General features: G+C 42.6%; 1 protein-coding gene across 1 annotated transcript in view; it reads right to left on the bottom strand.

Annotated features, from left to right (window-relative positions):
• Nucleotides 1-16,028, bottom strand: part of LOC102295614 (BAH and coiled-coil domain-containing protein 1) — a 62,134-nt gene that overhangs the window by 6,364 nt on the left and 39,742 nt on the right. The window contains 15 exon segments of the mRNA XM_042226372.1: nucleotides 2,413-2,488; nucleotides 2,962-3,076; nucleotides 3,195-3,318; nucleotides 4,169-4,249; nucleotides 4,411-4,700; nucleotides 4,813-4,986; nucleotides 6,267-6,440; nucleotides 6,579-6,813; nucleotides 7,157-7,268; nucleotides 9,698-9,811; nucleotides 10,014-10,150; nucleotides 10,308-10,477; nucleotides 11,820-12,764; nucleotides 13,604-13,949; nucleotides 14,247-14,521. Coding sequence (XP_042082306.1) covers nucleotides 2,413-2,488; nucleotides 2,962-3,076; nucleotides 3,195-3,318; nucleotides 4,169-4,249; nucleotides 4,411-4,700; nucleotides 4,813-4,986; nucleotides 6,267-6,440; nucleotides 6,579-6,813; nucleotides 7,157-7,268; nucleotides 9,698-9,811; nucleotides 10,014-10,150; nucleotides 10,308-10,477; nucleotides 11,820-12,764; nucleotides 13,604-13,949; nucleotides 14,247-14,521 — 3,368 coding nt within the window.

Here is a 16,028-nt window from a genome sequence, read left to right as displayed (position 1 = left end):
GTATCAGGGTACTGCTGTCAGAGTCAAATGAATGGCTCTTGGACTAATCTAAAGACACCAAAGTGGAAGTATGGCATAATTAGAACCAGCTGCTATGTGATGAGTGTTTAGATAAGAGCAGTGTTGCCAGAACTACTTGGTATAAAACTGCCAGGAAAGTTAGAAAATGACACTACGAGCGGGAAATAGAGAAGAAAGTTAAAGAAGGAAACGAAAAAGCTAAACTGATCACATTAACAAGTTGACATTGATGAGAGGAGGTAAGTGTTAAGGTAGAGAGTAGGCTAACGTGTACTAATGGGCATGCAAGATCATCTTGAGGATAATTGAAATAACATTGTGTTCTTGTATGACTATGTCTGCATTTATACCTGAATAAAAAAACAAAGGGCGTTACACTATACAAAGAATACTTAAAAAGTAAGATTTGTTTTTATTATTGTCTTTGAGACCATATGAACATGTGATATATAATTATGAATGAAAGGAACAGCAGTGTGGGTTAGCTGGACACCTTGTTTGGCTGACATAGACATAAAAAAAATCAGAGACCTGTTTGTGAGCATTTTAGGTCATGATTTCTAGATAGATATAGCTACTGTTTGGGTTTTTTTTTTTTCATTTTATAATGAATGTATTTATGTATTTAGTTTTGTTTATTAAGAGCCACAAGGCAATTTATGCTGTAGTTCCATTATATTAAAGAGAATGCAGATACATATATATGTATAAAAAAACTGGTCACCTACACCACTCACCCTAAACAATCTAAGTATAAAATCAGTGATTTTGGTGTGAAGTTTGAACTTTAAAAAATAAAAAAATAAATGAATAAATAATGTAAATAAATATATAGAGTCATCTTACTAAAGCTAGTAAGTAGATTTTATTTCTATAGTACATTTAAAAACATTTAAAAGTGGTTTATCGTTAAAAAAACGTAATAACTAAATATGTAAAAGTTTTTCAGAAAAAATTCATGAAATACACCAAACATAATACACACAATCTCTCTGCATGCGTGTTCGTTTCTTTGTCCTCCAACTCCTTCTACACAATCAGAGTTACACCAGCCAAACTTGGCTCACGAGTGAAGACTCTTATTTATACTAGATATTATGATGACATCATGTTGCCTAGCAACCAGCTAGCAGCAAGTGAAAATGACCTATAAGACCTTTTGAAAGCATCTTATCGTTTTAATTTCACAACAGCAACATCTCATTTATATCCGCAATAGCTGAATGATACATTATATACAATAATGTCATCACGTTGCCTAGCAACCACATAGCAATGAGTTAAAATTACCCTCTTTTCTTGCATCCATTCACCTAGAACAGCTTTATAAAAAGCATTATGTCATTTAAAATTTTCTAGCCAAGTGCATGAACAGGCCCGACAGTACTGAAGCATGAGCATCCACTAGTTTTTGTAATGTAAGGTCACATTTTCTTTAAGGACACTTGAGGTGAAAATGTATGCATGCTGCATGTATCCATAACCATGAGGAAGTTTTGGTTACATGCAAAGTTTAAAAAACACCCACAACTTTATCCTTTAATTTCTAAAAGAATTTTAAGTGAGCTATGAGCACAACAGCATTTAGGATGAAGTCACTGCAAAGTTACAGTGGCCTCTTAACAGCTGCAAACCACAATCGTGCCAGTTAAACTCTGCTCTACTTTTCAGCTCTCCTCGTCTTAGGAATATTCGTTTTGAGCAAGCATAATGTCCTGTGCCCTGTTTGGCAATAATGAAGTCAGTTTCAGGAGATGTGGGTACGACAGCTCTGCTTTGAGTGACCCAGTTGTTATTAGTGCAAAGAGACCTGCATGAACAAATCTGTCCCACTATAGTAAACAGTATGAAGCTATTGTGAATACAGAGAAGGTAAAGAACCAGCCAAGGTATTGAAGCGGTTAAATAAATTAAATGGCAATATTACAATAGCTCTGTAACCCAACATTTGCTTCACAACAGGTCTTCATACACATATAGTGTCTTTGTTAATTTCAGCCTTTAAACAGCTCTTATTTTGGCAGTAAAAGGGACGTAATGTACGCATCATGTCCTATTTAATCTCCAAACCGTGAATGGATCCTGGTTTTGGTGGGATTATCCAGCCCACACAAAGAGCTTAGTTTAACAGACATTCAAAGATACTCACACACATAAACCTAAAGATCCTGCCCATCTGTTCATATTCACTTAAGTTTAGATGCTCTCAATGACCCCTGAGAGGAAACAAGGGAAGTTGAAAGAGAGAAAGCGAAATGACTAAAAGAGGCTAAAGAAAAGCTGGAAGGCAATGTGGAAAAAAGTACAAAGAAAGAATATATTGTCGTGGCCAAAGATGAGACATGGCTTTCTTTTAACAAAGAGTGTTTAGGTGCAACAAGGTGAACTTACAGCTTCTTGTAGCAGTTGCTCCAATGAATAGATTCTTGGGCGGTTTCCTCTTTCACCGTCAATAACAACACTAAAGCTAGAGGGAGGCACAGCAGAGAGAAATAAGATGAAGCTATTTTCAGATGCTTGTATTATGCTTGCCTGGCTCCCATGTCATGTGTTACTCCCACTCTACTGTTGTTATAGCATCTCTTTGCTGCCTGCACCAGAGGAGCTGTATTGATACTCAAAGCCTAGTATGGAATAATGTGACGTTTGTTAAGTAAGAAGCATGAAATTATTGATAACTTCTATGACGAGCATGCAAAAATCCTTTTTATTATCAACATGGCTCTGACAGCTATAATAACCTTCTGTAGACGCCCTTTTTTGCCATACCTCAGCTTCTGCTTAGAAATGCCACTTTGACAAAGTTTACTTCATGTTAGCATTGACCAAAAGGTCAGACTAAAGTTTTTAGGATATAATTTGAAAGCTAACATCCTTGAGTTAAATTAAGACTAACATTAAAAAAAGTGTTGTGTATATTAAAAAAAACAGTTCACTTACATGTCTGGTAGCTCCAGAGTGTGGACCCTGGCAGCATATAGAAGCTCATCCTCCTTGGAAATCAGCACCTTCAGGCCATCGGTTAACAGCTCTTTGGTCAGGACACAGTTTGGAACTGCATAAGAAAGAGCGAACAATGTATCCTGGTTAAAATTTGTAATGGTGAAAGTAACCATTCTATCTGCTACTTAAAACACTATTAAAAAAAATATATATAAAATTTTATCTCAGACCTTCAGGGTTTTTGCGCGAATGGCTGCTGTGCTCCTCTTCCTCTGAGAAGCTGCTACCATCCATCTGAAAACCCTCATCAGCGGCGAAGCTCTCCAACAAACGACTCACTGCTCGTCCCTTTGGCTATACAGAACATATCAGAAGGGATGAAAGGAAGCATAAATGACTGTGAAGATGAATAAATAATAAATGTGGAGATAGTGTGATAAGATATTGTTTATAATGCTTTTCAAACTAGCAGTTAACCACAGGGGACAAAACCTGTACCATTACCTATCTGCACTCATTTTACTTGTTTTTTCCCTCCCTCATAACACATAGTCTTCTCCGCAGAGTTTAATCAGCAGGAGGCTGAGCTATGCAAAACATGCTGAATGCGTATAGTAGTTCTACAATAATGTGTTGGAAAGTAAGGCTACGTTCACACTGCAGGCAAAAGCGCATCTAATCCGATTTTTTTGACACTATGCGACCCATATCCGATCATGGTATGACAGTGTGAACGGCGCAAATTCGATATTTTCAAATCCGATCTGGGTCACTTTCGTATGTGGTACTGAATCCGATACATATCCGATGTTTTAGAAAGCGACTGCTGTTTGAACGGTCATGTCGCATTAAATCCGTCTTTTACGTCACTGACACAAGACATACGCCAATTATCAGCGCCGGAGAAGACATCGCGAACGCTTCCTGGCCATCCAGTGTAGATGTCAGTGAAACTGTTGGGAAGACAATGTTGGAGAAACGTGAACATTTTATTTGTACTGAAATATCTGCAGATTCTGACAGAAATCTGCAACTATCCTTTGAAGCACCACTCCACATTTTATTTGTAGTGTGAACAAGCAGACAAAAAAATCGGATTTGATCAAAAAATCGGAATTGAGCATTAAAACCTGCAGTGTGAACGTAGCCTAAGATATGACCAGAATTGAAAGCTTGTGTTTGTTTGCTGTTCGCCTGCTGGTACCTGTTGGTCTTTGCTCCTTTGTCCCCTGCTTCCATCTTCGCCCTGCAAAGATGAGCCCCCAATTGGCCAGCAACTTCTCCTCTGGTAAAGTGAGAGAAGAGGAATTATTGCCACAGCAAGGGCACATGAAGATATAGCAAATGCAAAGTTTGTACTTCAGTTTTGTTGTGTCATATCTTCAGTATATGTGGTTTAATAAAATTGGTTGATCAAAATTTCGATTGGAAATTTTTTTTTTTTACCTTGTTAATTGCTCCTCTCAACATGGTGCTCTTGCGGGTTGCCCGCTTCAGCCTCTCACTTGTGGTGGGAAAGGTAGCTAGTCCCATGCTCCTCCTGTAGCGGTTGCCTCTGGTCCCAAGACTGCCCCACCGAGGTTCCTTAGACCTGGGCCCACATGTTTTTCTTGCTACTTCAGGCTGCCGATCTTGGTGGTCTTGGTGATTTTTAACTGCTGTGGTCATGCCCATCCTAGAGTTGGACTTCTTCCTGATTTTGACTTCCCCCTCTGCACCAGACAGACTCTGGGATCCTGTATGGTTTGATTACAGAAGGACATTTAGACTGAGCTAACAATACAAAGGAGGACAAATGTAAAACAGATGCTTCTTGAATTATCAATTATTTTCAAAGGGCAGTCTTACCATAAAGCTCCTGCCTTTGTTTTTTGTTCCAGGCTTTCTGGTTGGCTTCCAGTTTTACAACAGACGATGGACTAGGCCCAATCATGGAGGAGCTTAAAGTGACATCTCTAGAGGGTTGGACTTTGTAATCTTGAACTTCATCAGTATCACAACTGCCTTCCTCTTCTTCATCTTCTAGCAGATTTAGGAAACAATAAAACATATATTCAGTAAAGGCATGAAAAAAAAACTTAGCTTATCCAATCCATCTCCCCACGTCATTACCAACCAGTAAAGTTCTTTAACTCACTCCCAATCAATCCACAGACACTTCATTAGCATTAAAGTAAATAGTTTAACGGTTCATAGGAAAGATATATGAACTGCTTTGCTTCAGTGGTATTTCCTGGTGTGAACCCACATGCTACTGCGAATGTGTGTGCTAGGGAGAGTATGAGGGAGTTTTTATGTTTGTCACTGCAGTTTTTTTTCTTTGCAGCGGCTCTTTGACCTGGTATGCGGGTCTCCAGGGGTGTGCAAAACTCTCACAGCCAGGTGTCTATAGTTGTGTGTCTGTGTCCAACCCAGACCAGCCAACAGAGCTGACCACTGAGCTGTTGAATGTAAATGCACATCTCTGCCAAGACATACATCCCAATCTTTCTTCACTCGCCCATCAAAATGGATTGGTTTTCAATTTTTTTTTTTTAGAAATTAGCAAAAGGCTATATATATATATATATATACAATAAAGGAGCTTTTGGATCATAGACTGACTCAGTACATTAGCTGTACTTGTCAGATATGCATTTTTATTTTATTAAATTAGAAATTTGTAGAAATATTTCAAAAAACCCCTGTCATATTTTCATAGCTAGCTATTTAGATATCTAAAGGTAACTTTCAATTTTGGTATTCAATTTTATTTATATAGCAAAAATTCACAATTGGCGGTGCCTTAAGGCATTTTATATTGTAGATAAAGACCCTGTGATATTAGACAGAAACCCCAACAATCATGAGCAAGCACTTGGTGACGGTAGGAAGGAAAAGCTCCCTTTTAACAGGAAGAACTCTCCAGCAGAACCACCCTAAGGGAGGGGAAGCCATCCACCGCAACCGGTTGGGGGGTGTCGGCAAAGAGAAGCGAGCAGTGAGAGAAAGACAGGACAAAAGACACACTATGGGAGAAAGAGCCAGAGTTGAATAATTATGAATGATTAAATATAGCAGTGGTGTATAAACACAGAGAGAGCAAAAAGAGATGAGTGAAGAAGAAATGCTCAGTGCGCCCAGCAACCTGGGTCTACTGCAGCCTATGTTTTAGGGATGTTTCAGGGTCACCCGATTCAGCCCTAACTATCAGCTTCATCAAAACAGAAAGTTTTAATCCTAATCTTAAAAGTAGAGTGTTTGTCTCCTTAATCATTAACTTGACTTAACTACGTCTCCAGGCTCAGTATTTACTGTCCCACCTTGATCAGAGGAGTCGCTCTCTGCAGGCGAGCTTTCTTCCTCCTCCATTGCTTCGTGCCTTTGGCCACGGTGAACCTTTGTTCTGTGCTGGCTCAGGGTGGTCGATCCCTTTTTACGTCCACAACGCACCAGTCCGGTCCAGCTCTCTTGGTGGACACTGTCCCCACTGGCTGCTGAAAAAGTTTAAGAAATAAATCACTGCTTAACTCTAAGGGTAACTGCTGATGGGGGGAAAAACAACAATACTCTGCACAGTAAAACTAAAAACAGGAGGAACAAGCACAATCAGTGCAATGAATGCCACTATCTACCTGTATCGCTTTGTCCCCCAGACTCTCGCCTGGAGTCTGCTTTGCTTGTGCCCTGGCTTCTGTGTCCATGCTTAAGGTTGGAGCTGCAGAGTGAAATTTCCTTGTCCCTCGAGCCTGTCCCTGAGAGATTCTTTTTAACCTGGGCCTTTTGCTTGAGCTGAACCACATCTCCAGCTAGCTTGGAGTTGAGCATGCTGTGAAGACTGCTTTTTCTGCAGCTCTGTGCTTTTACCTGCTGCAACAGAAAGACAGATGAGACTGGTGAAAACCAGTTACACTCCTTACAGAAGCCACAAAAGCATCACAATGACATCATCATGACATCATCATCTCCTCTGACATTGTGAAGAGAGCCCTTGTTTTCTCAAGAATAGAGAATTAAAAAAGCAATTGGAGAAGCTCTAACAAGACAGACATTTATATGGAGAGCAGAGGATCAGGATGAACTCCTGAGGGTAGCGCCTAATTAGAAATGGGATGCAACAAAGGGATATATCAAATGCAACGAAACAAAGAGCGGCTTCTTTTATTTCTGGCTATGTGTGGGACAGAAGGGAGTAGGACAAGGGGACCCTGACCTGTGTGCTGCTGAGTCGCTCAAAGCCTCGACTGGACAGCCTCTTCTTCCTTCGCTGGCTTTCTCCCCCCCCTCCCAGGTCGTCAGGCAAACCAAGCCCTGCCCCCATCGATCTGCAAGGGGAAAAAAAAGAAGGGAGTTGAGTCACCTCTCTCTGGGATCTGGTAACTTTCCCTTTTCTGTCAAGTGAGCCGAATGACAAAAAGGACAAGAAGAGTCCAGTGTCTGAGACATCCACTTGAAAATTAATCTCTAACAAGAAAACTGGGATTGTTTGAGGGCAATTTGGTGCTTCTTCTAGGGAGAATGTTTGTCCCCTGTAAAGCACTACTGCACAGCTTTGAAGGATACCGTGAATGGTTAGAAGGCACTGGAATTTGAATGTGGTCATATTGTATTCAGTGAGTATCATGCCTCTCTGGTTGCTTTTTCATGTCACTGTGGCACACACTTTCCCCTATGCTGAGCAGCATCACAGGCCAACCACTCCAAATGCCCTTGAATTTCCCCCTGGAAGACTGCCCGTAGACCACACCGAAATGAGCCAGACCATGCTCAAACAAAAGATTAACTTCCTCTCTCCTAGCATGCATACAACCTCGGAAACCATTCCATTTAGAAAGTAAGCAATGACTAAATCTGACGTAGATAAGTAAAATACTGCGCATTTGTTCTGCTTCCATATTGGTGCAGAAACTGTTTTTAAAGTAAAGAACCATGTGCTGTTTTCTTTTTGCATGTTTGTTTTGATGTCATTTATCAGCAGCATGCGAATTCACAGTGCCCATGAAGGTGCTGATTGTGTGTAAATCTCATAATTCCAGCATGCACCTGCAAGACTCAAGAAGAATGAAAGCAATTGTCAGGCAGTGGGACTCTCTGCCCACTGACTGACAGGAGAGTGACAGAGGTGCCAGTGGAGTGTGAGTTGTCCCCGTGAGGCAGATCCCACCACGGCTTGCTTTCCGCTGCTGACAAACACAATGTGACAGAGTCCCTCCCATTTATGATGGAGGGGGCTGGTGGAGCTGAGTGTACAGTGACTAATTAAACAGAATTGATTATCAGGGTTTGCTGGCAAGCAGGAGTTCTCTCTAGCATACAACCCCGTCCAACCCCAAATCAAAGCGACACCACAAAGGACCCCAATGCTCTACCCACAGGAATAACATAAGCGTGCACAGAAACAAACAATGCCTGCTTCAGTGCTCATAAGCACACTGCTGCATCCATCTCTAACTAAACAGATGCATAAAATTTGCAAGTTGGAAGGCTTGATCACGAGGCCTGAATGTATCTCCCACTCAAACACTACCACACACACGCACCCCCGGTGGTTAAAGCAAAGTAGGGAAAAAGATACTGAAAGGCTGGGTGGGCTATCCACTGACCCACTGACCCACTAACCCCCATCAGCACAAAAGCATCAGCGTTTTGTAGCGGCATGACTGGCAGGTGCAGGACAGCGCTTTTATAGAACCCTGCCACATAACACAACATGGGGCTAAACAGTCCTCAGTCTGCTTGCTTGTTTCTCATTCACAAGTATCACGTCATTCTCTTTTGGGTTGTGCACACATCACAAACAAAAGGGTGTACACCCTGGGAGCTTTTAAGAAAAATAAAGTGTCTTGGCTGTGATTCAATTTAAAGTACAACAAAAAGACAGACTTCAGTTTACTCTTCTGTGAGACTGTAACCCCATATCTGCTCCCACTTTCCCTCCACTGCACTTCACTTGAGGGCCCAGGCCTTATATTTGGGTGTCATTGTCACTCAGCATTAGCATCTGATCGGCCCTAGTGAGGGGGGGTGCAAGAGGATACGGGTGGAAGAAGAGTGGCAAGTGACATTGCAAAGGGGCAGCTGTGGACAGTTGTCCAGAAACTGAAGTGAGAAAAGAAGGATTAAGATGGACAGAGAGGGAATGCTGCGAGGTAATATTTAGTGCCCAAAGGCATTCTGAGCCTAGATGCCGGGGATAACTGAAGCCTGAGAGTAAACCTTTTACCAACCCCTCCAACACAACTTCCAAACAGGAAAGGCATCCCTATTTTTACAATGTTCATTTAAAAAAACAGGCCATCAATTCATTTAAGGAAAAAGTCAGGATCCTTGTTTCTGCACTCTCTACACCTCCTTTATTTTCATTCTCCTGCTCGTTTCTGCTAATTTTTCCTCTTTCGTCATATTCCTCAAACACATACATGGACTCAAAAAGTCAGCTTAACTCTTATTGCCTAGCGAATCAGACGTGCACAATTCAGCCCGGTAAAGTTGAATGTTTTTATTTATATATATATTAACCCTGAATGAGTATTCTGTAGGACACAGCTGACACAGACTGCCCCGTTACGCAATTAACACCAATGTTGATTAGAGTAGAAGAGGTTCGAGTCGACTTCCTAGAATAGTTCAGCGGTTCTCCCGTTTCCTGCTTATGCCAATGAGAGGCAGCGCCTGTATGGCAGTGATACAGAGGGGCTTATCATGCATGACTGGACTACAGCCAGCTAGCGGAGATGGGCTAACTGATACTCACTTGACTTTTCTTTGGCCCTCGGATGAGGACACTGGACCTGTGGTGAGGGTGGGTTTCCGCTTCCTCGGCCGCCCCGGTCCTCGCCGTGCTGGGCTGCGAGGTGTTTCTTCCTTCCTGCTGGCACATGCAGATGTAAACACACATGCAGCCGGCCGAGCTTTAAGACGCTACCTATATCTAAACTCTGAAGGTTCTAAAGCACTAAAAGAAATCCATTTTGAAACTATAAGTGAATGAAATACGTTTATGTTTTTACTACTTTGGAACGGACCGATTGGGAATCGGCACAGGTAAAGGAGGACCGCGCCATACTCACTGATGATCATGCTTCCTCTGAAGTTTGGCAAGCTCCTTCTGCTTCTCTTTATAACGACGTTGTAACTCAGCCAATTTCACACGCATTGCAAGCTCAGGACCATCCATTGTTTCCATGCTAACTTTGGCTGGGCACACCTGAACAACACGCATAATTAGTGGTTATGTAACATGTAACAAAAGCAATCAAGGAACATTTTAAGTACAACTTCATTAGTTACTATTTGTTTGAAACATTGTTAGAATTCTGGGAACATTTTGAAGCATCAAGAAGGGCACACTTTTATAGCCTTACTGGTTCATTGCGAGGTGTCCAGGTGCATTTCCTTCGTAAATTGAGGATCCTGCGGGCTGGAAATTGTCGCTCAGAACTCGCGCTGCTGCTTTCCTCGGAGCCCAGCTCCAGCGCACGGGCCGTGGCCAGGGTAGCAAGGCTTTGGAGGTCAAACATGAGCAGTTCCTCCTCTGTTTACAGAAGGGTGGGGGGGGGGGAAGGGTTCATATTGCATCTATACATTTTCGATTCAGATGCCACAGTGGACAGAGCTTATTTACTTAACATTTGTGAAAGGAAACTCATGTCAAAGTGAGAGAGAAAGATGGGTCTTTTTGTTTTTGTTTTGTTTTCTGCAGAAATTTGAGCAGATTAGGACAGTATGAGAAATCAGCAGCATATCTTTTCAGAGGTCACATTATTTTGGACTCACCATATGCTGATATCTCACAGACCATCTGGACTGAGCTTTTCCTATGTAGCCTATCTGCTTATGACACTGAGTAGTCTATCTGCCATTAATGGTCTGAGCCACAAGCTGAATAGCAGATTGTAGCCTAGTCACAAGGAAAATGACATTTTGTTTGTAAGAGTAACACAGTCTTACATCTTAACATGAATAAATAAAAATATACTGAATCGTCTTACTAACCATAGTTGTGACTCTAAATCGACATTTGCTACTTGCCTGAGCTGTCAACAATATCGCATATCGAAGACATTACTGACTCTGGAATCAGATGATACCCTTTTTAAAGAACCATCTTTTGGGAGCAGTTAAATGCATTAGGATGCTGTGGTAAACACAAAACATCCTTTTGCATGAATAAAAAAAACAAAAACGCATGGTACTTTGAAAAACAAGGAAGCTTTTAAAGGCACTTTAAAACAATGGGGTCTAATTAGCCAGGCAATGCTCCAGGGTGCTGAAAACAATGACTGCTTTTGTGATTACACACCAACTTTCAGTAAGAAGTGTTATGTTAGTGAGAGAATGAAACAAACTGGTGTCTCTCCTTTAAGTTTAACTCTGTGTATTTGCAGTTGTGCGTGTTTGGGTGCGCGCGCATGAGTGTATCAAACAGCTGCAGAATGGAGAGACACAGACGGTTCCCTAAGGAGAGCTCGAAGGGAGCGTGAGTGAGAGAGGAAGGTGTACACCCTTCACTAGTAGTTCAGCCCTGTCCTCCTGCTTTTTCTCCCTCTCCTGAGGCCCTGCATCATTAGAACAGCCTTTTAGGAAATAAAAGTGGCTTTAACATGCCAAAGAAGAGCAACGGCAAGCAAGCATGTAGACAGCCTCTCTGGGGATGTGTTAGAATTCACAAGAGGCTCATGAGACCGGCAGGAAGAGAGGACTATCTGGGAGGGAGCACAGAGCGATGAGGCTAGGCCTGAGGGGGAGTGGGAGTTTGTCTCAATGGACATAGAGGAAAAGGAGAGTAAACTATGAGAGAAGTGCATTCTGTTGATGTGAGTGTTGCTGTGTGAATGTGAATGTGTTAGAGTCATGGAGGAGCCACTGTTTCTCACCCTGGCTTTTTCCACAAGTGCGCTTTTGCTGCTGCAGCTCCAGATCCGCTAGTTCACTCAGAAGCTCGATACCCTGGTGTGGGTTGCATTGCGATGGGGCAACCGATGGTGTACTATATGAGAACAAGGGAAATGGAGGCACATCTGTGCAGAACGCAGCAGCAATCAGCAGCTCCAGACTCCAGTAGCAGGGCACAACAGGTTTTGGGGCCACAGCAAAAGATTCCTCGCTTGGGCTAGGGGCAGAAGCTGAGGCCGGGGAAAGACACACAGAATCCACTGAGGCATCATTAGAGGTCATCTTGTTGTCGTGCTGCTGCTCACTGTCCTCTGCGCACTCATTAGGCGGGGACTGTGACTCAGGAGAAGCAGGATCAAGCTCGATGATGGTGGGCAGCTCTGGCTCTTGCTCTCCAGGCATGCTGACCTTTTGAGCATACGCCACCTGAATCTCCCCACCCGTCATCTCATCATCCTCCTCTTCTTCCAAGGTAATGACAGCGTCTTGCCTGTCAGGTTCTTCTGTTGAAATGGAGACTGGGCAGGAAGGAGCCTCACACACAGTGCTCTCAACAGGTGGACAAACCAGCACCTCTCCTGCAGTTTGTCCCTGCTCCTCTGGTTGCTCCTCCTCTCTGTGGACATAGTTAGCTTCTGTCACGGCTGTTATTTCCACCTCATCCCTCTGCTCCAGAACTCCATCAACCACTCTGTTTTCCTCTTCATGTGCCACTTCCTTGAGTGGGAGTGGCTCTGGAAGGGGTCTGACTACCACTTGACAGTCTAACTCCTCCCCTAGGCTGGCCAGAGACTGGGGAGCATGCTCAGCAGGCTCCACTTGGACTGCGTCCAGGTCAGCTGGCTCAGCCAGCTGAACACCCTGAGGTGACGGTCCGCTCCTGTAGTCCATCGCAATAGCAGGGTATGTGTATCCAGGAGGCAAGTCTATAGATGAAAAGAATATTTATTAATTTAATATTTAACAATTGTCTATTTATTCCAAAAATTCTGATAAACCATCCTCCCAAAAAACCCACATATTATGATTCCTTAATAGAAAGCACTGTTTTTGTGATGAGGATGTATTACAGATTACCAATCATACCCATGATAAACGAAACTCTCTTGCTAACTAGGTTCCATGGAGTGAAAAAGCAGGGCAAGGAAATGAAAAAGCACTTTCCCTTGATCCCCCAACCTTAGGAAGTTACCACAAGTAACTGTGTGTGTGCGTGTTATTTAAAGTGGACAAGACCTTTAGTTTATCAGAGAAACTGACACAATTCCTCTGGCTTGCAGGAGCCGTTAGCCAGACATTAATAATGATGAGGATAGTGTCAGGCGTGTGGGGGTGGAGGAGATGTAAAGGCCGCTACTAAGGTATTTCTCAATCATTACCAAGGTAACAGTTCTGGAAAGTCCCAGCACTGCCGGCAGCCATTTTCTTCACCGTTTATTCAATCAGAGGCTTTGCCAAAAGAGCTACCCACACATATTACCACAACACCAGCAGAAAAAAATGGGGTCACTGAACAGTGACAACTCCAGTTATAAATCAGTATGATGCACAAGATTTGACTATATGTTAGAACAGTTTTCTGTTCTCTTTCTGGTTTTCTACATGACTCTGTTATTACCTGATTAGTGTGAGTATGTTATCTCACAAGCGCTAATTTGATGATTATTGTTTGTACAAAAACCACTGTGCACACTGCTTCAAAGACAGTTTGAAAACTTTTACGCACAGTTTTTGCATTTTTTTCTAGACACTTCTTTGCACTTACCAGGCTCCAGAGACCCTGGGTATTCCTGTGGAGGCTGCCCCTCTCCTGTCTTGTCTTCGGATTCAGGAGCCTTTAGCATTTGAGGTGGAGCAGGGCTAATGGCGGGTGAATGAGGTACTGCTGCAACAGGGCTAGGAGCGGGGCAGGGTGTTGAAGGAGTGCTTTTGGGATGTTGTCGCAGCGAAGGGGACTGACAACAAGGGGACAGGTGAGTGGTGCAGGTCCCAGGGGGTGAGGTGTTCCTCTGCGGTGGGTTGTAAGAGTAAGCTTTGGCAGGTTTAGATGTTCTTGGCTCTGAAATGAGTTCTTCCAGTTCAACTGAGGGCTCGTGTACTCTCTTCTGTATCTGTGGCATTAATACAAAATTATTGCATATCTAAATTTAGTGAACAAGTGATTTTATGCATTAACCAAATAGTACATTTATTGCAGTCTGGTTGACAGCCAATGCTACTTGCTTTTCTATATTCGGGAATACACTTTTTTTTCCCCTGTAGGAAAGTTGGCATATCCTTCAAAGAATATTATGCAAATTGAAAATAGACTCAAAAGTCACGGGATCCATGACTCGCTTACGCTTCGCTGTATTGCCTGCACTTTTGCATGTATTAAAATCCCTTGCGTATTTTGACTCTACAATCACCTGTGCATTGTGAGCGGGTTGGTGCTGCATGTTCATGGCATGTGCAGCTCTGTGCTGCTGTGGCTGCTGCTGCTGCTGAGGTTGAGACTGCAGTTGTGATTGCTGCGACTGGTGACTCTGATGCTGATGCTGAAGCTGTTGATGCTGCTGGAGAGCGTACAGCTCCTGTTGCCGTAGAAACTGGGATCGGGAGTACACAGCAGGATGTTGCATGTGGGAGGGTGGGCCCCGGGCGCCGTACACAGGGGGCCACAGCCCTGGCTGCTCCATCACATCTAATGAGAAAAAAAAAAAGGAGAAATGTGATGGAGGGGGCTACCTTAGAACAAAAACACATGCATACACGTACACACACACACACTCTACATCACTTTTCTTTGGGCTCATACGCATTGACAGTAGGCACGACTCACTAGAATACATTAGCAAACAGAGAACAGTTGTGTTCTCCATATTTATCATTATGTGCCTCCCACACAACTATTTCAAAACACTGAAACCATTATGGATCATTTAAAGAATGATTGTATTCACATTTATAGCAACAACATGTATCCTTTAAGGAAAAAAAGATTTTTGACTTCACAGAACAACATCTCCCCAGGCAGAAACAATCCCACACTCTCCTCCGCTCTGAACAAAAAGCTGTCTCTTAAGAACTGCTTTGAGAATTTTGGAATGCTGGAAAAAGACGTTATGAAAATGATGAAATGTGAACAGAATATAATGGTCATAGGTTGATTAGAGGTCAAAATGCTGTGCTGGAAATGCATGTTTTTCTCGTCAGAGCATTCGTCTTGGCCTTTATGCCAAAAAGTCCCACCTTCCCGGCCAAACCACAGTAGGGGTTCTGCAAAAGGGCCCAGCAGTAAGCCTGGTTCCCATGTGTGTGGGTGTACAACCTGTCTCATTATGTGGATTTAAGGACACGCACAACTCCATATGGGTGATCTACAATGACAGAGGTGCCTTTTGGAAAGTACTAAGACCACACTATATAGAACTACATAATGAGCGTCTTCATAATATCTGTATTAGCACTGTGCTACACACTCCACATTAGCGGTTTTATTATCCAAATGAATTTCATCTTTCAGCTCCTTTTGCAAGACACACTAAGAATTTCGCCACATAAAATCGGATATGAAAATATTTCCTGTGGGAAAGTTTCTGTGGATGCACTTCCCTTCTCAGCTGAAACTCCTGTGGCGCGCAGAAGGAAACATATCGTCAAAGACTGGGAGCCAATTAAATTTCACAGTCTGTTCACTGAATACGCATCTACAATGACTCTGGTGAAGTGATTTTCACCTCATTCACTTCCTCTTCCTCTGCTGTGGTATTGTAGGGGCAAAATAGCTTTGTATGAGCATCCTGAACTACTGAGAGTGCCACTGTTGCCAGGCCAAGCAGTTGGCATGTAGCAATTATCATAAGATTGCAAACTTATCTTAGCCCAAAGTAATATTAACAGTGAAATAACTCGTTTTAGTTTCACAGAACATAAGCTAAATTTGGTGCATTTCTGCTGCTTGTGTATTTATTTGGATTCCCATTAGCATCGGCCTTAGCCCTTAGCTTCTCTTCCTGTCAGTCCTCATTCATCCATACACACACAGTTAACAATCACAAAAACATAAGCATAATAACAAACAAGCTTTTCTTATTTTTACTCTTTGTATATGTCTGTGAAGGTTCTCAGTCATCCAGGTCATCGTAGTCAAAGGAGCTTGCAAAGAAAAGCGTCTGGACTTCTTTAAGTTGCTTGAAGACGTTTCACCT

The sequence above is a fragment of the Haplochromis burtoni genome, unplaced genomic scaffold (genome assembly GCF_018398535.1).
Source record: "Haplochromis burtoni strain Fernald_Lab_line unplaced genomic scaffold, NCSU_Asbu1 Contig_209, whole genome shotgun sequence".
Lineage (NCBI taxonomy): Eukaryota > Metazoa > Chordata > Actinopteri > Cichliformes > Cichlidae > Haplochromis > Haplochromis burtoni.
Note: the sequence above shows the minus strand (reverse complement) of the source record. Positions and strands in the feature narration are given on the sequence as shown.